Source organism: Talpa occidentalis, unplaced genomic scaffold, assembly GCF_014898055.3.
Source record: "Talpa occidentalis isolate TD23 unplaced genomic scaffold, MPIMG_talOcc4v2.1, whole genome shotgun sequence".
NCBI classification, from domain to species: Eukaryota; Metazoa; Chordata; class Mammalia; order Eulipotyphla; family Talpidae; genus Talpa; species Talpa occidentalis.
Window position 1 is genome coordinate 24340179 of NW_026555331.1, and position 23156 is coordinate 24363334.

At 35.3% G+C, this 23156-nt stretch overlaps 1 protein-coding gene across 2 annotated transcripts in view; it reads right to left on the reverse strand.

Annotated features, from left to right (window-relative positions):
• PKHD1L1 (PKHD1 like 1) overlaps nt 1–23156 on the reverse strand; it is a 141677-nt gene that overhangs the window by 90574 nt on the left and 27947 nt on the right. For both annotated transcript variants that reach the window (XM_054692025.1, XM_037502668.2), the window contains exons 13-21: nt 21545–21813; nt 20274–20365; nt 16646–16805; nt 16231–16366; nt 15329–15472; nt 13712–13869; nt 12317–12430; nt 10727–10876; nt 9538–9662 (exon numbers count right to left, since the gene is read on the reverse strand). In XM_054692025.1, the coding sequence (XP_054548000.1) occupies nt 9538–9662; nt 10727–10876; nt 12317–12430; nt 13712–13869; nt 15329–15472; nt 16231–16366; nt 16646–16805; nt 20274–20365; nt 21545–21813 (1348 nt within the window). The remainder of the gene's footprint in view (nt 1–9537; nt 9663–10726; nt 10877–12316; nt 12431–13711; nt 13870–15328; nt 15473–16230; nt 16367–16645; nt 16806–20273; nt 20366–21544; nt 21814–23156) is intronic.

The window sequence follows — 23156 nt, forward strand, 5'->3', positions numbered from 1 at the left end:
GGGAGCAGGCACCCACGTCCGGGGCAGACCGGGTGCGCAGAAGAGTGTGCCTGAAACCGGAGGCGCAGGGACTGCATCCCGCTTCGCCATTTGAGAACAGGGACATTTCTTCAGTAAAAACTGCCTAAAACCAGCAGAAAGCTCCCCCAGAAGACAGAGATGGCTCCTGGAAGAGCCAGAGGGGAGCGGAGAAGTTCACCCAAGATGTCAGTCAGTCCGAGCAACACAGTGTCCCAACGCATACGACAAATTAGAAAACAGACAGTAGGGAGTAGAAGAACCACACGCAACCTAAAAACTCCTCAGGAAAGAAGCACACCACAAAAAGAAAACCACTCCCCAGATTGCAACGACAGCAACTTGGAAGAACTTCTGAGCCTTCCAGAAAGAGAATTTAAAATTGCCATGATTAAAAAAGTGATAGATCAGAAGAAGGAAATTGAGTCCCTAAAGAGGGAAGTAAGAGAAATGCAGGAGATCAAAGAATTAATGGAGGAACTAAAGAACTCTGGGAAAAGCAATGAAAGCAGAATAGATGAAATGGAAGAACGAATAAGTAATCTTGAAGACACAGAAATAAAAAGAACCAAAACAGAAAAGGAAAGAGAAGTACGAAGGAAAAAGAATGAAGAAAGACTTCGGGAACTATCTGACTCCATGAGGAAAGGAAATATAAGAGTTATAGGAATTCCAGAAGGAGAGGAGAGAGATGTAGGAACAGAGAAAATATTCATGGATATAATTGAAGAGAACTTCCCAAATGAGAAGAAGGAGCTGAAAATTGATATACAAGAAGCAAGAAGAACACCAAACTTCCACGACGAAAGGAAAAACACAGCAAGACACATAATAGTAAAGCTCCCAAGAATCCAGGACAAGGAAAAAATAATGAAGCTGACAAGAGGGAAGAAACAGATAACATTCAAAGGAAAACCAATCAGGCTGACATCAGACTTCTCTGAAGAAACATTACGGGCAAGGAGAGAGTGGAGGGACATAGTCAACAGACTCCAAGAAAACAGATGCCAACCAAGAATACTCTATCCCGCAAAGCTCTCTTTCCTCCATGAAGAAAGAATATGGACCTTCCCAGACAAAGAGAAACTCCGGAATTTCATTGCGACTAAACCCCCACTCCAAAAAATACTACAAGGAATCCTAAAGCCAGAACCTCAGAGGGACGAATAACAACGAAAGAAGACCAGAAAAAAAAAAAAGTTATTAAAAGAATAAATAAATAAAATCAAAGGAAAGACAAACATAATGGCAAATACAGATGCTAACATATCAATATTAACTCTAAATGTAAATGGACTAAACTCTTCAATAAAAAGACACAGAGTTGCAGCCTGGATTAAGAAACAAAACCCAACCTTTTGCTGTCTCCAGGAAACACATTTAGCTACAAAAGATAAAAATAGGCTCAAAATCAAAGGATGGAAAACAATCCTACAAGCAAATGGGCCAAAAAAGAAAGCAGGAACAGCTATACTTATATCAGATAAAACAGACTTCAAACTCAAAAAAATAAAAAGAGACCCCCATGGTCACTACATTATGATTAAGGGGACAATACTTCAAGAAGAAATAACACTCATTAACATATACTCACCAAACGAAAGAGCACCAAAATATATCAGACAACTGTTGTCCTCTCTGAAAACAGACATCAGAGAAAACACATATGTAGTGGGAGACTTCAACACACCACTATCAACAATGGATAGATCAACAAGACAAAAAATAAGTAAAGAAACTAAAGCTCTAAATAAGGACCTAGAGCATTTGGGCTTAACAGACATCTATAGAACACTAAACCCAACAAAAACGGAGTACACATTTTTCTCAAGCGCACACGGATCATTCTCCAGGATCGATCACATACTGGGGCACAAGACAAACATCAACAGATACACCAAGATTGAAATCATACCAACCATCTTTTCTGACCACGAAGGCATCAAACTAGAAATAAATCATAAAAAGAAGGCAAGGAACTATCCTACCTCATGGAGATTAAAAGCCACATTACTGGAAGACCACTGGACTAACGAGGAGATCAAAGAAGAAATTAAAAAATTCTTTGAATTGAATGACAAGGAGGACACCAATATCCTAAATGTATGGGATGCAGCAAAAGCAGTAATAAGAGGAAAATATATAGCAATAGAAGCTCACATCAAAAAACAAGAAAGAACTCAAAGAAACAACCTAATCTCGAAGCTCAAAGATCTAGAAAAAGAACAACAAAATAACCCCAGAACCAGTAGAAGAAAAGAAATAATAAAAACCAAAGCAGAAATAAATGAAATTGAAACTAAAAAAACAATCCAAAAGATCAATGAAACCAAGAGCTGGTTCTTTGAAAAAATAAATAAAATAGACAAACCCTAGCCAGGCTCACAAAGGAAAAAAGGGAGAAAGCACAAATAAACAGAATCATAAATGAAAGAGGAGAAATCACAACGGACACAGCAGAAATCAAAAGAATAATCAGTAACTACTATGAACAGTTATATGGAAACAAGTTCAACAATATAGAGGAGATGGACAAATTCCTACAACTCTACAATCACCCAAAGCTAGATAAAGAAGAAATAGAACACCTAAACAGACCAATTACAAGCAGCGAAATTGAAATGGTAATTAAAAACCTCCCCAAAAACAAAAGCCCAGGACCTGATGGATTTACAAATGAATTCTACCAAACATTCAGAGACGAATTAGTGCCTATCCTTCACAAACTCTTCCAAAAATTGAGAAGGAAGGGACAATACCAAACACGTTCTATGAAGCCAATATTACACTAATACCAAAACCGAATAAGGACAACACAAAAAAGGAAAACTATAGGCCAATCTCCCTAATGAACACTGATGCAAAAATCCTCAATAAAATTTTAGCTATCAGAATCCAACAATGTATCCATAAGATAATTCACCACGACCAAGTTGGATTCATTCCAGGGGCACAAGGATGGTTTAACATCCGAAAATCAATCAACGTTATCCAACACATCAACAAAAAGAAATATAAAAACCATATGATAATATCAATAGATGCTGAGAAAGCTTTCGACAAAGTGCAACACCCATTCATGATAAAAGCCCTTGAAATTCTTGGGATACAAGGAACATACCTCAACATCATAAAGGCCATCTATGAGAAGCCAACAGCCAGTATCATTCTCAATGGTGAAAAGCTGAAAGCAATTCCATTAAGATCTGGAACAAGACAAGGATGTCCACTCTCACCACTGCTTTTCAATATAATACTGGAAGTCCTAGCCAGAGCAATAAGACAAGAGAAAGACATCCAAGGAATCCAAATAGGAAAAGAAGAAGTCAAACTATCACTATTTGCAGATGATATGATAATATACATAGAGAACCCCAAAATCTCCACAGAAAAACTAATTCAACTCATCAATCAATTCAGTAAAGTGGCAGGATACAAAATCAACACGCAAAAGTCAGTAGCCTTCCTATACACAAACAATAAATCTGAAGAAGAAGAAATCAAAAAAACCACCCCTTTTATTATCGAAACAAAAAAAATCAAATATTTGGGAATAAATCTAACAAAAGAGGTAAAGGACCTATACAAAGAAAACTATAAAACACTGTTAAAAGAAATAGAAGAAGACACAAAGAAATGGAAAGACATCCCCTGCTCATGGATTGGAAGAATAAACATTATTAAAATGGCCATCCTACCAAAAGCAATATACAGATTCAATGCTATTCCAATCAAAATCTCTATGGCATTCTTCAAAGAAATAGAACAATTATTGATGAAATTCATATGGAATCACCAAAAACCCCGAATAGCCAAAGCTCTACTGAAAAAAAGAGAAGGGAATGGAGGCATCACACTCCCAGACTTCAAACTCTACTACAAAGCCATAATCATCAAAACTGCATGGTATTGGAACAAGAACAGACATACAGACCAATGGAATCGAATAGAAAATCCAGAAATAAACCCACAGATTTATGGTCAACTAATCTTTGACAAAGGAGCAAAGACTATGCATTGGAGCAAAGAAAGTTTGTTCAATAAATGGTGCTGGGAAAACTGGGTCGCTACATGCAAAAGAATGAAGCTTGACCACTACCTCACACCATACACAAAAATCAACTCAAAATGGATTAAAGAACTAGACATAAGACCTGAAACCATAAAATACATAGAAGGAAATATAGGCGAAACACTACGGGATTTGCACATCAAAGACATCTTTACAGACACATCACCCAAAGCAGTGATAGTGAAGAGAAAGATAAACAGCTGGGACTACATCAAATTAAAGAGCTTCTGCACAGCAAAAGAGACAATAACAAAAACAAAGAGAAACCCCACCAACTGGGAGAACATTTTTGCACCCAACACTAATGATAAAGGACTGATCACAAAAATCTGCAAAGAGCTGATGAGACTCAGCAACAACAAAGAAAATAATCCAGTCAAAAAATGGGCAGAAGAGCTAAAAAGAAACTTCTCTGAAGAGGAAATGCAAATGGCCAACAGACATATGAAAAAATGTTCAACATCACTTGCAATCAGGGAAATGCAAATCAAAACTACCATGAGATACCATCTCACACCAGTGAGAATGGCACATATTAAAAAAACTAGCAACAACAAATGTTGGCGAGGATGTGGAGAAAAAGGAACTCTTCTGCACTGTTGGTGGGAGTGCAAACTGGTCCAACCACTATGGAGAGCTGTGTGGAGATTTCTGGACCTACTAAACATAGAGCTTCCATATGATCCAGCAATTCCACTCCTAGGTATTTACCCAAAGGACACAGAAACATCAATTCCAAAGAGCACCTGCACTCCTATGTTTATAGCAGCACTGTTTACAATAGCTAAGCTTTGGAAACAACCCAAATGCCCAAAAGTAGATGACTGGATCAAGAAGATGTGGTACATATATACCATGGAATATTACTCAGCATTCAAAAAAGATAAACACATGCAATTTGCAGCAACATGGATGGCGCTGGAAGGGATCATGCTCAGCGAAATAAGCCAAAAAGAAAAAGAAAAATACCGGATGGTCTCACTCATAGCAGGAATCTAGAAAACTTAAATAAGGGACCAGGAAAATGAATATAAGAAAGTGAAAATCAAAATCAACAAAAAACTATGAACCAGAGACACTTTTTGGGGGTGGGGGGCGGGAGGGGAAGGATTGGGGTCAGAATGGGGCGTTTGCAATTGTATGGGGGAATATAAAAATAAAATTTAATATTTAAAAAAAAAAAAAAAAAAAAAAAAAAAAAAAGAAAATCTGGTATGCCAAATAGGGTGTTTTTTTTTTTTTTTTTAAGATTTATTTATTTATTTATTTATACAAGCACTGGGTACAGTCAGAAGCATGGGAGGGTGAGAGAATTCACCAGAGCTAGAGGGGAGAGCAGAGCAGGCAGAGTGACGAAGTACACTGCTAAGGGGAGCAGTGGGCGCAGCAGGAGAGGTCTGCACGCCACGTGGGACCCTCCCCCAGCAGCCAGGGATAAAACTGGTGCTACAGAGGCTGCGGGCAGCTTTGCAACCCAGCACTCAACCACTGCGCCACCAGGGAGGCCCAAATAGGGTTTTTTTTAATTAAAAAAAAAAAGAGAGAGAGAGAGAGAGAGAGAGACTACAAATGATATCAAAACTTGAGTGAATGGCACACTGTATCTTTATGGCTGGATAACTTCATTTTCTAAAGGAAAATCCAATTTCACTTCCCAGACTTTGAAACTTGATTTACAACTATAAACATCACTATTTTTGGAAGGTTATAGAACATTTCTTAGGGGGAAATGCCACTTTTGATATTCACACTGCACTGAAGAATAACAAAGCTGATGCTAACACATCTACTGTGCAACAGTCTCAAAAGTATGTTTTTGTGCCTGGAGAGGAGGAAATCAACACCTTCTCCAATACTCTCCTCTATTTCCCCCTCTCTCCCTCCCTCCTCCTTTTTCTGTAGAAACCAAAGATGGATCAAATGTATAAACTATGTCAAAAGTGCACACACAGAAGCCATAGACCGTTAGTCAAACGCCACTGAGGGCTACATCTGAGTTGTCACAAAAAAGATTATTCCTGAAGCATCAATTCAGGAAAATGTATTTTTAATTTGTTGGGGAATAAAACTGGTTTTGATAATTTTACATTTCATGGGAAATCATAACCCAAGAGTGTCCTACAACTTTCTTCGAGGGCAGCTTTCTATAATTCTGTGCAAACATTGTCCACATTGATGCTTTCACCTCCGAGGTCCACTTTAAGTTTTACTAAACTTCAGGATCTGATAAACTTCCTTTCCTGCCTTTGTATAACAAGAGTTTTTCTTTTTTTACATCCTATGGAATGCTGTACATATCTTATTTCTGGGGTCAGATAAACCTGAGTGCCTTTTCTAGTGCTTACTCTAACATGTAAGGAGCATCAGCCACAGAATGTGTGTGTCTTCTGGGCCTCCCTGGTAGCGCAAGGGGTTAAGACACAACCTATGAAGCTGTTCGGCAGGCTCTGCAGCACAAGTTCGATCCCTGGCCAGGGAGCAATCCACATGGCGCAGCAGACCTCTCCTGACTTGCCCACTGCTCCCCTTAGCGGTGTATTTCAGTCTGCCTGCCTGTTCTGCTCCCCACTCTGTCTCTGGTGAATCCTCTCACCCTCTGCACTTCTGGCCTGTACCCCAGTTCTTGTATGCATAAATAAATAAATCTTATAAAAAAAAAAAAAGAATGTGTGTGTGTCTTCTAAAGAATTCTTTGGAAGGCTTAATGGTCTTATTGACGATTTTCTCTTTGACAAACATCTGCTGCATATCTACACTTTAACTATGGCTTCCTCCCTCAGGGTTAAAGAGATTCTGACATCTGCAAACCAGGTATGTGAATAATGTCAATTTCTTGTAACGCTGATCAGAAAAAAGAATCCAGGCCAATGTTGAACAAAATGTTAGACCTTCTTGTCTTACACGTAATTTGCTTAAGTTTCAGTTTCCAAGAACCTATCTATGACATTAAATATGAACTTGCTGTTTTTAAAATTAAAAATTTAAACTCAAAGTTTCCTCCACTTTAGGGCCTCTCTGGTGGCGCAGCAGTTGAGCACTGGGTTGCGAAGCTGCCCGCAGCCTCTGCAGTGCCAGTTCTATCCCTGGGCACTGGGTGAGGGTCCCACATGGCGCGCAGACCTCTCCTGCCACCTGCTGCTCCCCTCAGCAGTGTACTTTGTCACTCTGCCTGCTCTGCTCTCCCCTCTGGCTCTGGTGAATTCTCTCACCCTCCCGGCTTCTGACTGTACCCAGTGCTTATATAAATAAATAAATAAATCTTCAAAATAAAAAAATGTTTCCTCCACTTTATCTATTGATTAAAGGAGCTGAAGGGCATTAGGCTCATAAACTTAAAATATGAAGGCAAAGAAATAGCTATCAAATAGGATATTTTATTTTAAAAACTGAAGACTCTTAACTTACTTTCCTTTAACAAAAGGTCATCCCAATTCTGTAGGAAGGAAAGCTAAAAGCACTGGTAAGACTTCTTTAAAAGTTTCAGGTTACTTTGAAATCTGAGGTCAGAGTTGAGGATACCAGAAGGGGGAGGTGGGAAGCTGGGAGCAGAGGGAAGGGGACCTGACAGACTACAGTGGAGAACTATTGGTGCTTTGGTGGCAGGTGTGGCATAATTTACATTTGAAGAGGTGTGAGCTTATATTCCCTAAATTAAATGCATTTCTGTAAACCAAAGTGTCCTCAAAAATGCCATTAAAAAAACCCCACAAAAGTAGTTTCAGATTAAAAACCTGGATTAGACCACATGGGGAATTATCTAAGGGTGCCCTTCCAGATCTGATGGCTCCAACTGGCTCTGATATGCTCCCACACACTGTCCAGGTCTGGTCCTGTTGCTTGTAACTACTCTTGTAACTCAGTGCCCCAATGAGCACATCTTAATTCCTTCTGATAGAAACCAGGCACCCAACTCTGCTGGAACCCGTTCTGCTGGAGCACTCCTGGTGGTTTGGCCACCTCCACAAATTTTTCAGAAGTCTTCACTAAACAAGGCTCCATTTCCAATACTTTCCATGAATTTTGGGGTATACGTCTATATAAAAGTATGGAATGAACATGGGTTCCTGCATTTCTGAAAACAGTATTGAGACAAAGTAGAAAACAGGAAGCTTGATGTTGCAGAGCTTTTGGAAGCAACTTTTTCACCCAGAATCTTTATCCAGAACTAGATTCCTCCATCAAGACTCTTCTTTCTTCTCATCTGCTTATTCAAATCTTTCATAGTGTGCTTATTTTATTTCTTGCCTTTTTTTTTCTTGTAGTTAGCATTTGGTTCCATTTCTAACTCAGGGTCCTTTCCTCTACCCTTCTGTCTGAGTATTAGAGTCATTCATTCTGCCTCACACCTGCTCCCTACATCACAGTTCTGAGTGATCATAGTCCAGTCCCTATGATACAAATAGATAATGTTCTCCATAATGACACAGTGATGACAACTTGAATGAGATATATAAAAGTATGCCACAAAATGTCATATCTGTGCATAGTAGAGAAGATTCTTATGTAGCTATGATAGAAAAAGGCACAAAAGAAATATATCAGAAATAGTTTGAAGACAGAAGTCAACCCATGGTTATTTTTAACATTAGCTTTTTATGAAAGAAAATCTTTCCAAAATTGTGGAGAGGAACTGTTCTATATCTTGATTCCAGTGATCATTACATGACTGCATGTCTGTCAATCTCACTAAACAAAAGCTTTAAAAGAGTGAATTATGATTTTATGTAAATTACTCTTCAATAAGCATGACTTTAAAATTATGGGACATACTTTTTAAAATTAAAAAGGGAATGTGTGTGTTTGTCCAGTATTACTTCTATTGTAAGTGAAATTTTTAGCTGTTGTACATGGAAATGCAAAGTCAGGATTGACTTACATTTCAGAAGATATAATAATAATAACCAAAACATAATTATGCAGGACTAAACTGTGCTTGAGGGTATGACAATTAATGGTCATTAAATAGCTTTCTCTGGGCTATTTAGTTCCTCTCCCTATGTTTCTCTATTTGCATTTCCATGTGTCTTTTAGCAAATCAATATTTTAAAATGTCTTTTCAACCTTAATTTTGGTATATTCATTGAAATATTTTGTTTTTTCCAATTATACAGAGCAAGCGCTTAATTTTTTTAGTGATCAAAGTCTACTGACAATATCTTTCTACCTTCCTTCAGCAGCTGGAAACATTATTAGATAAAATGATGCATAATTTAAATTCTAGGGTTTACTAGTTTTGCCTTCTAAATGGTCATGAGTGATGACATGCTACACTAACTTTTAATTTCATAAACCATAGATTTATTTTTAGCATAACCAATTATGTTAGGAAGTTTATGTCAAGGGCAGGAAAACTACATTTAGATTCAGGGTGTACAAGATTTCTCAAAAACAAAGGAACAAAACAAAAAAGAAATAACTTTAGTTTTCAAATTCATTGCATAACTTACTTGTTTCCATCAGCAAAATTAAATGTAAACTGTTCATCTATGTTTCTAGTAATCTTGTTTTTATCTTGGTATTGGAACTTCAATCCAATATGATTTTCCAGGGTTCCTTTGTATGCTAAACATAACTACAAAGAAAATAGTTTTTAAAAATCAGTAAAAGTATATTATAACTAAATGGTTTTGTAGCAATTTAAGTTGGAAGTTGACTCAATACAATTTAGTAGGTATCAATAGAGCATTTTCTGTACAAAATATATCCAAACAGAGAAAAAATGAGTAGTTTCAGAAAATTAGGTGCAGAAATATTGGGGAAGATTTTGTAAAAGAGTAAATAGAGTTGAAATGACCTTATAATTAATAATTATTGTTTTCTTAAATGTAGAAAAAATAATTTGTTTTCTTAATGTCCTTAAAGAAATAGAAATAATTCACTCCCTATACTCAAGGAATTATGTAAGAACTAAGGCCAGCTCTAACTGAACTCGTCAGCTCATTGCATATAGAGAAGAGAGATAAATATTCAGGTAGATTAACTGGGATGTGAATGTAGCTGAGTATAGAAAAATACAGATGAATGTCACTATAAAACAGTAATTAAATAACCAATTTTAATTTTGTACAATTCCTAAGAATGCCAAGTATAGTCAGAACTTTGGACTTTGAACATGTGCTACAACTTGAAAATTTTAAAATAAGAGAAAGCTTAAATTTATGAGGGCTAATTTTAGCTGTACCAAAACTGTATCATCTCCACTGCTCACTATTTTCTCTCACTTTTCCCAGACTGGATTCCCAAGGTCACTCTGTGATGGCTACCCATTTTTGTTTATTCTTATTAAATGTAAAGGAATATTGAGGAGATTATACATTTTAATTGTTAATTACACATTTTAATTGCAGATTATACATTTTAATTGTTTTGGTATTTAAATTTGTTTGCAAATACTTTTCCTCCAAAACTATGAGATAAAGCAGTATATACATGTAGGGTGCTACAATTTTTTTAAAAAAATTTTGAGACCCAACAGAAGAGGACACATCACACACAACCCAGCATGCGAACTGCAGTGCCTGTCCAATGTGACATGATTTCACACGACAAGTACTTTGCCTTGTCTGAAAATTTCATGAAATTTTATTACCAATGTATTTTGCAGATTTAATTAGCATATCATTTTATGGAGCTTACCTGATTATAAGGAAATAATGAAATGTCTCCATATGGTAGTCTGTTTGGTTTAACATCTGCTGAGTCAAAAAGAACAGCTGGGTTTTTCAGGGAATAACGACCACAATAAGCATCAGTCTCAGCTGTCTTCTGCCCTCTATTAATATGGTCCTACAGAAACAGTAATATTTCAAATGAAAACGTGATTTATTGTCCTCTTGATTCCCCAATATCCACCCAAGTTGTTTAAGTACTAGTTTAGATCTTATCGCTTCCCAAACTACTTTAACTTGAAACGTACACTCTCATCTTTGAAATTCTGAGGCTCTCATCCTATATCACTCATTTGCTTCTATAATACATAATTCCTATATTTGACTATTTCCCAAATTCTATCTTTATCTTTATATTATGAATTCCTTAAGGCTGTTTATTCATTCCATCCACAAACTCATTTTTCGCTGTGTGTCAGGGCTTTATTTTTGTTTAATCTTCAGGGTTCAAGTGGTGAATAATACTGTCCCCATACATGGCAACCCATGTACTTTGGGACAAAGGAACTATGGATTATAAAATCAAGACTGAAGGGAGGCATGTAACTCACCTAAAAGCATCAAGAAAGGTAACTCAGAGGAAGTGACAAAGCAGTAATCTTTAAACACGAACAAGACTTATTTAAAAGGAAAAGGGAACCAAGGGGATTCAGAGTGGGTAAATTATGTGTGGAGAAGCAGGGAGTGAGAGGGTGGTGCTGAGAAATGCAAATAGCCAAGGTAAGGTAAAGTAGGAATGCATGGTGTGATGATGATGAGAGATTAAGCAGGAGAGAAGTATAATGTGAATTAGCTGTCAGTTCCCATGGCTGCAAGTAATAGTGCAGATCCCAGGATCCAAAGACATGTTTATTAAGTTAGATTGAAAAGGTAGCCCATTATCTGGAAAGATTTTCCCTTTTTTTCACTAATAAAATTGCTCATATAAAGCATCATGTGGCATATGTTTTTAAGAATTCCTTTTATTTCTAGGGTATTGTTCTGATTTGAATAACTAGGCCATACTTCTCTTATTCTATGACCTTCAGTTGCTTCCTTACATCTTCAAAATAAAAATTAAGACTATAAGCGTATTTTTAAATTTACTGTACATCAAAGAAAGATCTCTATGTCTTACCAAAAAGGAAATACTAACTAGGCATTGTACTAACTAACCAGCAGGTAATCTCAACAAGTAAGGAAAGCAATTTATTACATAACGCCAAATACTAATTGTATTCTTTTAAGCCAATGAGCAGGAAAAAGAGATATTCAACATTCAAATGAAGAAAACAAACAAATAAATGCTGTTACATTTGCCTACCTTATCTACTTTGTATTGATCAGGAAAATTCAGGTGTAAAAGGAATACTGCTTTCACAAATGAATCACATTATAATGAATGGAAATACTACAACAGATATTACCAGTAAATGTATAACAAAATAATTTTTGCAATTTGATTTTGAATGATAAAGGAATTAATGCTAGTTCAAAAAAAGAAATGAAGAAATTTCAGACATTTATATGAATTCTGATTTGGTCAGTTTCTCAGTCCATTAAACATTCCATGCCATACCCAGTCAAAATCAGTTTCATAATCTCTGAAGTATTTCACAATAAATCCTTCTTCAAAATTTGCAATTTGTGGTGGACATTTGGCAGTGATCATTTCTTCCACTGCTGCCTGAAACTAAAGCAACAAAATGAACTTTAATAGTGTCTTCTTTCATGAAATTCGAATACTAGTTATTATAGTACTAATTCTACTGATTAATTCTAACAGAACATTTTAGTAAGTTAATTCACAAGTTAGCCATCATGATGAGACCAAACCCCAAATGACTTTGGTGTCCATTGACTTTTTCAAAAGCTTTATTTTAGAATGACAATAATTATATACAACTGGCTAATACTAGCTTTCTTAAATAAATCAATGCTCAAACACATTCTCAATGTGTAGCTTTCCAAATTAACTCAAAATTAGCCACCAAAAAACCATACACACGAATACATGTCATTTTTTTCAAAAGAAGATATACAGGTACTAAAAGCCTGTATTGATAATTCACTAAAAGTAATAAATAATTGTCATTATATAGGAATTGGTAAACATTCACAAAGTCTCCTATAATTTCCACATCTACTTTGGCAAAGCACAAATACAATTGGTGTTTAGAATGAAGGACTCAAGATAATATATGATTTTTAATTATCAAACAACTATTAACTTAAACTTATTGTACAGGTCATTGTCAAAATTCAGTAGCTCACAAGCAGACATTCTTTCTTTTTGAACAGTTGCCCCCATGGGAAGATATACTGGATCCCACTGATACCAATTTAATAACTCCCCTATTCTTTCCCTCCATCTTTGTGATATTTCCTCCCTTCTCTGCTCACTATGGATCAGCTTCAACTTGCCTTTCCAACCAGATTGTATGACTACACCTTGAAGTGTTCTTTTTTAATTTTTTTAAAATTAATGTTACATTATAACATTATTTAAGTTTCTGAAGTTTCATCATTAACATGCATATATACAACATTAAGTTCATCACAAAAAGTCCAATCCTTCACCATACAATTGACCCCTTTTAATCACCTCCAATTAATTTTTTTTTTATAGATAGGGATGCATACATGATTTTCCACTTAAAAAATCAACATAGGGCCTCCCTGGTGGCACAATGGGTTAAGACACAACCTATGAAGCTATCCTCAGCCTCTGCAACATGAGTTCGATCCCCCAGACGGCCAGAGAGCAGCCCACCTGGCGCAGCAGACCTCTCCTGACTCGCCTGCGGCTCCCCTTAGCAGAGTACTTTTGTCAATCTGCCTGTTCTGTTCCCCACACTGTCTCTGGTGAATTGTCTCACTCCCTGCCCCCACACCTCTGGCCTGTACCCCAGATCTTGTATGTTTAAATAAATAAATGTTTTTAAAAAATTTAAAAAATCAACATAGAGCATACTTCAGCTTCTGATGACCATGGGGTGAGAGGCTTAGAGGTGACCCCATCCCAGTTCAGTGTGAATGTGTCCAAACTGGGTTTTCCTTTGGTTTGTTCTGTAATATCCAGAGTGACATTGCTCCCTTCAAATACTTCATAACCGAGCAGTTCAAAGTCTCCTGAGATGAAGTAACAACAAAAATCGAACTTAATAAAATATAAAAATATTCATAATAGACACTGAAATTAACAGCATTTTTTATTTTCAGTTCTATTTATCATGAAGGAAGGATAAGTGGGAAAAATACAGATCTCTGAATTTAAACCGATTATCCACAGGGAAAACAGCAAAATGCTCATAAAGTGTTATTCCTTAAAGGTTTTGTTTCTTTGACTCTAAAGTTTTATAAAATAGACCAAAAGAGAAACAGAGACCACTAATTAAAGATCAATGTTTATATTCTAAAAATTCTTTTTGTTTTAGGCCACTACAAGTATCTTAGTATAAAGGGCTAAGATATTGATGTCTTCTTTAGATGTGAATAAATAACAAAGTTGAACTCCAGGACACAGCCCCAAGTCTGTTCATACAACCTCACTTTGAGAGAAATAAAGACTTGTCTTCAGACGTTTCTCTTCTTTGAAGGATGCTTTACCAGTGGCATCTCCGTGAGCTTTGCTATTTGGTAAAGTTCTAGAATTTGTCCAGTTATGATTTTGATACCATGTTTCTTAAGGTCTCTGTCGAAGGTTTAAGATTCTTCTCTGATCCATAAACATATTTCTGGGAGAACAAGTCTAGTCCTATCTTCATTTATATAACATTTTAACAATCTAACTTATGGGAAATTTTTAGAACTTAAATTCATTTTAATGACAATTCTTGACCCACCACTCAGCAATCAAATTAGCAACTACATAAAATGAGAAACAAATAATGAAATATCTTACTCATATGAGGGGAAAAATAATAATTGCTCAAAGAAAAGTACAATTTCTGGAGCTTGATATCACAAATACCTAAATTGGATGTTATATCTGGCTTTAAAACTTGAAAATATAAAACATTAGTAGATAGTAAATACCTATTACTCAGAAAAAAATGGTAGAAGGGTTGGGATAATGTATTAAACACAGATGAATTTTTTTTGCTTTTTTCTCATTGTAGGACCCCTCAGGAATTTTATATTCTAATGATCTCTGTATACTCTAATATCAATCTTCAAGGAGAAGCTATGATATATAATATTTCCCATATGAACTTGACCACAAATGTCTTTCATGAGGCAAGAGCTGACCAGACTAGCGTATCCTGAGCAATATTAATTTCCTTGAATTTCATTTCCAGAATATGTTCACAAATTTTCACTAAATATAAATAAGCCATCAAGCGCATTTGTGGTATATGTAGTATATTTCTTATGCAATGGAGTTATATATTCCTTGAAACAATACTAAAATTTAAATAATAAAAATTAACCATTTAATTTCTAATTCTTCAAAAACTGATCAAGATATGAATCTAATTCTTTTCCTCTGTCATTTTATGACACTTTTATCTTTTTCAGTGAAATTGCATAGGATAAAATTTGTTTCCTAGAAAAACAGTACAGAAGGGCAAATGAATTGCATGCTTACCTCTAGTAGATATAAAGGTTACCATGTAAACATAGCTTTGGGGGGTTTGTGATCTTATTACTTGAACTGTATCCGGTTTTATAGACCAGAGGTCATTTAAGGCTGATTGCAGCATGAAGTCAGAAGCATCAGCAGGCAGCAAGACTTTTGGATGTAAAAAAATTAAAGTCAAATGATTAGGGATTTTAATTTAAAAAATGAAGAGGAGCTAAAATTTTTCTGCATTACCACAGTCTGCACTGATGTCTCATATTTATTTTTTACAGTATCTATAGTTTGAACCATGTAAATTATTACATAGCGAAATTGTGTTTTGAAATTGAGTCAAGTTAAATAATATTAACTACTTAATTTGCAATCACTTGCAGAAAGGGTTCATATTTTATTGTTTGAACATTCCATAGTAATAAGCACTGTGTTTACAAACAAGTTAACACTCAACCATATTTACTTATTGAAACAATGAACAAAAAAATGAGCAAAATGATCATTTCAGATTATAAAAATGCAGTAATACAATGTCTTTATTAACAGATAAATTAGTCTCATAGGTTTACCATTTAATTTGAGATATTAAAAAAAGTTTACTTCTCTGTAATGATTAATTCCTATTAAATAACTTATACCTATGGGTGACAGAGTTTTATAAAATCCTATGTGCACTAAAATACACATTTATCATCATCTTTATAGAAGATAATGATAGTATATTCTAGAATGTTGTTTTTATTGATGCCATTTTCTATTCCAATCTGAAGATTTTTCTTCACAGCGTGTTTTTACAAATTTCTTTAGAATACCATTAAAACGATATCTTCTGGATGGTAGAATTTGACTACAGCAAATGCATATTTATAATTTAATAAAAAGCAATAACATTTCCCTTATTATTTACAGCTTACCAGTCTTTTCCATGTTATAGATTAACCTGTACCGGTAAAGAGAACAAGAAAGAGCTTCCACACATGGGCTGGTTACTGTGATCTTCTGAACTTCGTTAGCTGCATTAGTTGTTTCCCAGTTTTCCAATGTTATAACCTATTTTCCAATTTAAGAAATCTTTACTATGTGGAAAAACACATTTTAAAATCATCATAAGTTAGCTACTCAATGCCTCTTCATTACGCAATTTTACTACATTTTAAAATTTGTTTTATCAAATAACCTATTATACAGATATTCCAAGTCACAATTCAATAATTTCCCATAACTTCTTTATCCCCAAACAGTAACTTACCTAGAAAAATCAATAAGCAAATAAAGCTCCTGCCTTTGAACATGTACTTTCTATAAAGTGGATCTATGATCATAGCGAACCTGTACTTCCTGAATAATTGTCGACTGGGATTTGATAACTTGTTCTTCATTTACTGCATCTTCTGTTTGTTCCTCAGTGTAGACATTCCGATACTGGTACAACCCAACATCCACAAAAGCACTTAGTCTATATTCTTGCAGCAAGATTTCAATGTAATATCTGGAAAATAGAATAATGAATACTACTTTTTTTCTCCAGAGGTCAGAAACATTTTCTCAATGAATAAATTTCAACACTATATCAAACACCAGCCTGTGAAATGATTTATATTGTAATATCCCTGATTTTAAACACTACAATATTAAAAGTTTTACAGTGTTTTGTTGAAATGAATTTGGTAAAATACCTGCATTAGCAGTGAGCTGCTTCCCTTCATGCCAACTCATTCAGCTTTATCAACAAACATTTATTGAAAAAGATGCTATTCCTGGGGCCTCCTCGTGGCGCAAGGGGTTAAGTAGCAGCACTATGAAGCTATCTGTAGCCATTGGAGCACGGAGTTCGATCCCCGGCCAGGGGGTTGACACACATGATGCAGCAGACCTCTCCTGTCTCGCCCACAACTCCCCTCAGCAGTGTATTTCAGTAGATCTGTCTGTTCTGCTCTCCACTCTGTCACTGGTGAATCTTCTCACTTTCCCCCTACCTCTGCCCTGCACCCCAGCTCTTGTATGCATAAATAAATAAATCTTAAAAAAAAGAAAATGATGCTATCCCTTATCCTCAAGGAATTTAAAACAAAATTACATTGTAGATTATAATACAAACACCCTGGCATCAAACACAAACATATTGAGGTTAAATACCTTAATGTGCATTTGAAAATGACAAGCTGATTCTTTGTATGACACATGATATATATTCTATCGGAGTGGTTAGGTGTCAAAGTTACTATTCTTGAATTCCCTGAATACCTGTGACTTGAAGAACAAAAAATGCCTGGAGAAAGTTTTACTGACAGATTAACTATGGACCTTCAGCAAGCTAGATGGGATTCATACTTATATTTAGAATTTTTGACTCTTGACATCCCCTGCCCACCATCCAAATGCCTACCCAGGATAAGCCCTGCTGAACAGCCGGTACTGCGAGTACAAAGCTGCTGCTTCCCTCCTAATCTCTATCAATACCGCCATTGCTCCTCTCTCTGGAGAGGCCAGCTGGGAGTTGCTCTAAGTTGCCTCACATCATTCAACAAATACACTTATATATGGAGAATAAGTATCCACAGTTCATGAATGATGCTGAATTTATCATGTGCCATCTGTCCAGGTCTGGGTCACCCCGCTCATAGAAATGATATTGAAGGGTTACATCAAGCCATTAGGCTCTGGGCTTACTGTGCCATTTGAGTTAGGCAATACTATTCAAGGTACAAGACTCAAAAAAGAACCATTAAATTCTGTAGTCTTATCTGTCAGTTGGAAGATATTTATTATAGGCATATTCTATTTGCTAGACACTAAACTGAGCACTTTGCAGACATTTTATTTAATCTTCACAAATTCCTATAAAATACATATATATTATTATTATTCTTTATGTTCTTATGACTAACAGACTGAAAGAGTTCTAAAAAAGGAAAGATTATTTAAATTAGTAATAGAGGTAGGAGTCAAAGAGAATGGGGTGATCAAAGGGACATGCATTTAGCAATAGGCTGTGTTGTCTGAGCAGAATGAACTGGCATTATGAGTTATCTCTGGGGAGGCCCAGGGACCAGACCACTGGGTAACACATCATCTAGGTGACCTCAATTTCAGAATTCACAGCATCTAAGTGCAGAGTGTAAATTCCAAATAATGGTTCAGGAGCACAAATACCAAGCAACAGCTGTTTTAGGAGTTGCCTTCATGCCAGCTCTGTGCTTCTGTCAAGAGGTAAACTGAACTCATTTTCCAAGACTAAGACAAAGCCTAAAGTATACTGACACTTAATAGCAGTAGGGATTAATTCGGCATTCTACTTACCCTGAATGGTAAGGGATCTTGGTTAGATAGGTGCAGGGATCTTGGTTAAAAAAAAATGTTTAAATATATTTTTTAAAAAATAGTAGTAGAAAGAAGAGGAGAAAAAGAATGAAATGTTTCCCTATGTCAAATGCAAATCAAAACTACCATGAGATACCATGTCACACCAGTGAGAATGGCACATATTAAAAAAACTAGCAACAACAAATGTTGTTGAGGGTGTGGAGAAAAAGGAACTCTTCTGCACTGTTGGTGGGAGTGCAAACTGGTCCAACCACTATGGAGAGCTGTGTGGAGATTTCTGGACCTACTAAACATAGAGCTTCCATAGGATCCAGCAATTCCACTCCTAGGTATTTACCCAAAGGACACAGAAACATCAATTCCAAAGAGCACCTGCACCCCTATGTTTATAGCAGCACTGTTTACAATAGCTAAGCTTTGGAAACAACCCAAATGCCCAAAAATAGATGACTGGATCAAGAAGATGTGGTACATATATACCATGGAATATTACTCAGCATTCAAAAAAGATAAACACATGCAATTTGCAGCAACATGGATGGCGCTGGAAGGGATCATGCTCAGCGAAATAAGCCAAAAAGAAAAAGAAAAATACCGGATGGTCTCACTCATAGCAGGAATCTAGAAAACTTAAATAAGGGACCAGGAAAATGAATATAAGAAAGTGAAAATCAAAATCAACAAAAAACTATGAACCAGAGACACTTTTTGGGGGGTGGGGGGCAGGAGGGGAAGGATTGGGGTCAGAATGGGGCGTTTGCAATTGTATGGGGGAATATAAAAATAAAATTTATTATTTAAAAAAAAAAAAAAAGAAATGTTTCCCTATGTCACTATTATTAAGACCTCAGTGAGAAAACTAAGACTGATTACACCCAGATACCACTGATCTTAGCCTTCTCTGACCCAGTGCCTTCAGATCTTCATGGGGCTTCCTATGAGCTCAATCTCCTTGATATCCAAAAGGATGATATGGCAGAATGAAAATAAAAAGCTCATCAGAAATGAAGTCTATTTCTTCACCCCTGAGTCTAAAAACATATCAACTATAGCACTGATTCATGTAGTTTTATGTTTTTCTCTAGTAATGTTTAAGAATTCATGTGCAGGAGCAAAGAAATTAGATGGCTAGATTGATTGAAAGGTCCTAACAAGAAATTAACATTAGAATTAAGTAAATTACACAAAGTTAAAATTTGTGAAATGGGATAATTTAGATTTTAAATTTCCCTGGTTAGATGAATGCTAGTATTGTTGAAAACACAGAAATAAAATTTAATAAAATTATAGAGAATAACCAATTATAAATTAAGCCAACAAACTCATATTACTTCTTTTTCTAAAATGTTTTTATTAATTTATTTCTAATAAAGTATCTTTTTCTTATATCCTTGTTAATTTTTGAGCAGTATAGAATTTCGCCCCTCAAGTGTGGTTGGGGGGAGTTCCCCCACCACCAAAGCACCCACAGTCCATCACCACAGCTCCTGTGCAATTCCACTCCATGTTTCCAGCCCTCTCGCTCTTCTTTCTCCCTGTCCCATTGCATAGAACAAACTGAAAGATTTTTACATATAAACTTAGAGTTTTTAACCACCACATTGCAATGCAAAGAAAAGGAAAAAAATCTTACTCTTTTCCTTGTTGAAGATAAATGTCATCTGATTTTTGTGTTGGATTGGAAAAATAACTGTTGGCGTTAGCAGTATGATATGCAATCCTCACCTTATTCCCCAAAAAAGAAATATAGACAGAAGAGAGGGCAGAAATTATTAATGACTTATTAATAAACATTCTCAGCATGTATTTCTTTATCATTTATTGTTTCAAACAGTCTTAGAATTTTTACAGTAGAAAAGTGTGAAACCACTTCATATATTTTCTTCTAAGATCTGTTATTCATGATAAAATGATTTTTAAAAATCATCAAAACTCACTTTATTCTCTCTACACTTAACTAACATCAACACCACTGTACCATGAATAAACAAAGACCATACATTTTTTACAATTAGAGTTGTTATGGAAGAGGAAGTTTCTTATTGCTCAATAAAATATTCTTTTACTCTGCAGAGAACTTTGAAGGATTTAATCCAAATGAGATTATTAAAAGCAGTTCTCAAATATGTCAAAGATCAGGAAGTTGCCCTATCTGTGGAGGAACCATGCTGACAATCAATGGTAAAACTGGATATTTACATATTATAGGAAGCAATTTACATTTGCTTTATGTATTATAGAAAGCAATTTAAATTAGTTCATCCAGTTTGAGAGGCAATTCTACAATTTATATTTAGTCACAAAGGATTCTTTTGATTTGATTTATTAGTTCCATATTTGTGAAACTGTCCTAAAGAAATAGTACAAAATACAGAATAATGCAATGAACAAAAATGTTCAATATAGTATTATTTGTGGTCACAAAAAATCAGAAGTTAAAAAATCACTATGAAGTTATCTATATTCAGTAAATGCATTAACTGACTATAAGTCATTAAAATTGTGTTATATAAATAAATAGCACGTGGAATCATTAGTGTGACAAAAATGACTCTGAGGATGGAAATATGATCCTACTTATGTGAAAAACAGAGACATAAGGAAATGGTAGACTTCAATCTCATAACCAAGTAATAGTGAAAGAATGGAGTAAAAAGAAATACATGTGTTTTTTTCTTGCTAGAGAAAATCTAGATATGAAAAAACATTTTCTTTTAGTCCATAAGTTTTCAATAACTACTTTATAGTTCGTAAATTACATGTGTTAAAGTAGCAAGGAATTCAATAATGTGTAAATATATCTCATAATTTCTTTAATATATTCATTGGTGTTGGTTTAGAATAAATGAGATACATATAAAATTATTACTTTGCTTCTATAAATCAAACAGTGATCGTCCCTACCTTATCTTCTGGAAGTCCAGTGTGACTAAAATAAATAGCATAACGGTCATCACCTTTGATGTAGAATCTATAAACATCAGAATCTGGAGCCACCAAAAATCCACTGAAGCGTGCAGCAAATTTGTCTTGTTCCATGGGCCAAATATAGGAAGCTGAATCTACCCAGCTGGCACCCATGTACCCTGGTGTATTTTCATTGTAGTCAAGTATCTCTTCAAGATGTACTGGTTGGCTGTTATTCCATACCTCAAGTTTTAAGCCTCTCCCACCTGGACAGAGTAAAATAAAAAGAGTATTTCATCAGAATTTTGATATGGTTATCTCACTGACCTAGGTGGGTGGTGTTATAGATATGCTATTTTAGTTCACGTTTTAGAGTATGAATGGAGACAAAAGAATTATATTTACAATACATGCCAAAGGATACAACACTGTGATGACAGTTTACAATTTTTTATCATTTCATTTCTTTGCATCACATGCTCCACATATGTAACAAAGTGGAAGCAATATTACAATGTGCATGGTTGCTATGGGGATTACATGCAATATATATGTACATAATTTATGTGCATACATGTGTGTACATATATAATATTTGTATAATATATATGTAAAACACTTGGCACTTAGTATTTTACTTCAGATAACCATGATACCGTAATTACCACCTATGATATGACTGATGTTGCCTTATATAGCTAAGTCTCAAAACCTCAAGATTCAGACCATGTGATTACAAAACTCCTCTATTATTTTTTTTTAACAAAAGTTAATTAATGGTTTACAACTGATCAAAGAACAGATACTTTTGGTTTTAAGGTTTCTTTAAGCATTTTTTAACATTATTCTGCTTAAATAGTTCACCTCCTTGGATGAGTTTAGAGAAAAATTCTCATTCAGGTGTATCTACACTTGCTAGTATAAACCCTATGGATTAAGACTTTTTCTTCACCAAAAATTGTCATCTTTTTTTCTTCCCTAAAATACAACAATGGAGGCTTATGCCTTCCTCTGTCTTAATATATCTGAATTGTCTGGATATAGACAGCAAAGATTCCTCATTTTCAGATGAAGTTTGGTTGGAGCAAAGTTTGAGTAGCTCAACCTTTTATAGCAGTAGAATTCTCAGTATTATCAACTTCCTTTAAAGATCCCCAATGGACCATGGTGGAGACTAGGTGTGCCTTGGTGGTGAGTGTGGTGTGGTAACATATCTGAAGAGGTGTGAAACTACATTCCTAAACCATACACAGTGTTATAAACCAACATCACCTCAGTGAAAAAAATATAATAATTAAAATAATGATAAAATTATCAATTATAAATGTCAAAATTCTTTTTTTAACTGGTCATTTTCCCCCTAATATCAATTTTAAAACAAAAAGATTTAAGATGGTGGTGAACAGAATTTATTTGGTTTGAAATACACACCAATGACAAAATTATAAACCAATTTTACAGTGTGCACAGGAAGAGACCCACCCACTGCCACAACTGTAAAACTCCCTGGTATAACTGTGGACAGTGAGGTCACTAGCAGCACTTACACTGGGCCACAGGTGAAAGTCTTAAAAATTAGAGCCTTGTGTTCCATTACTCTCATCCCCTT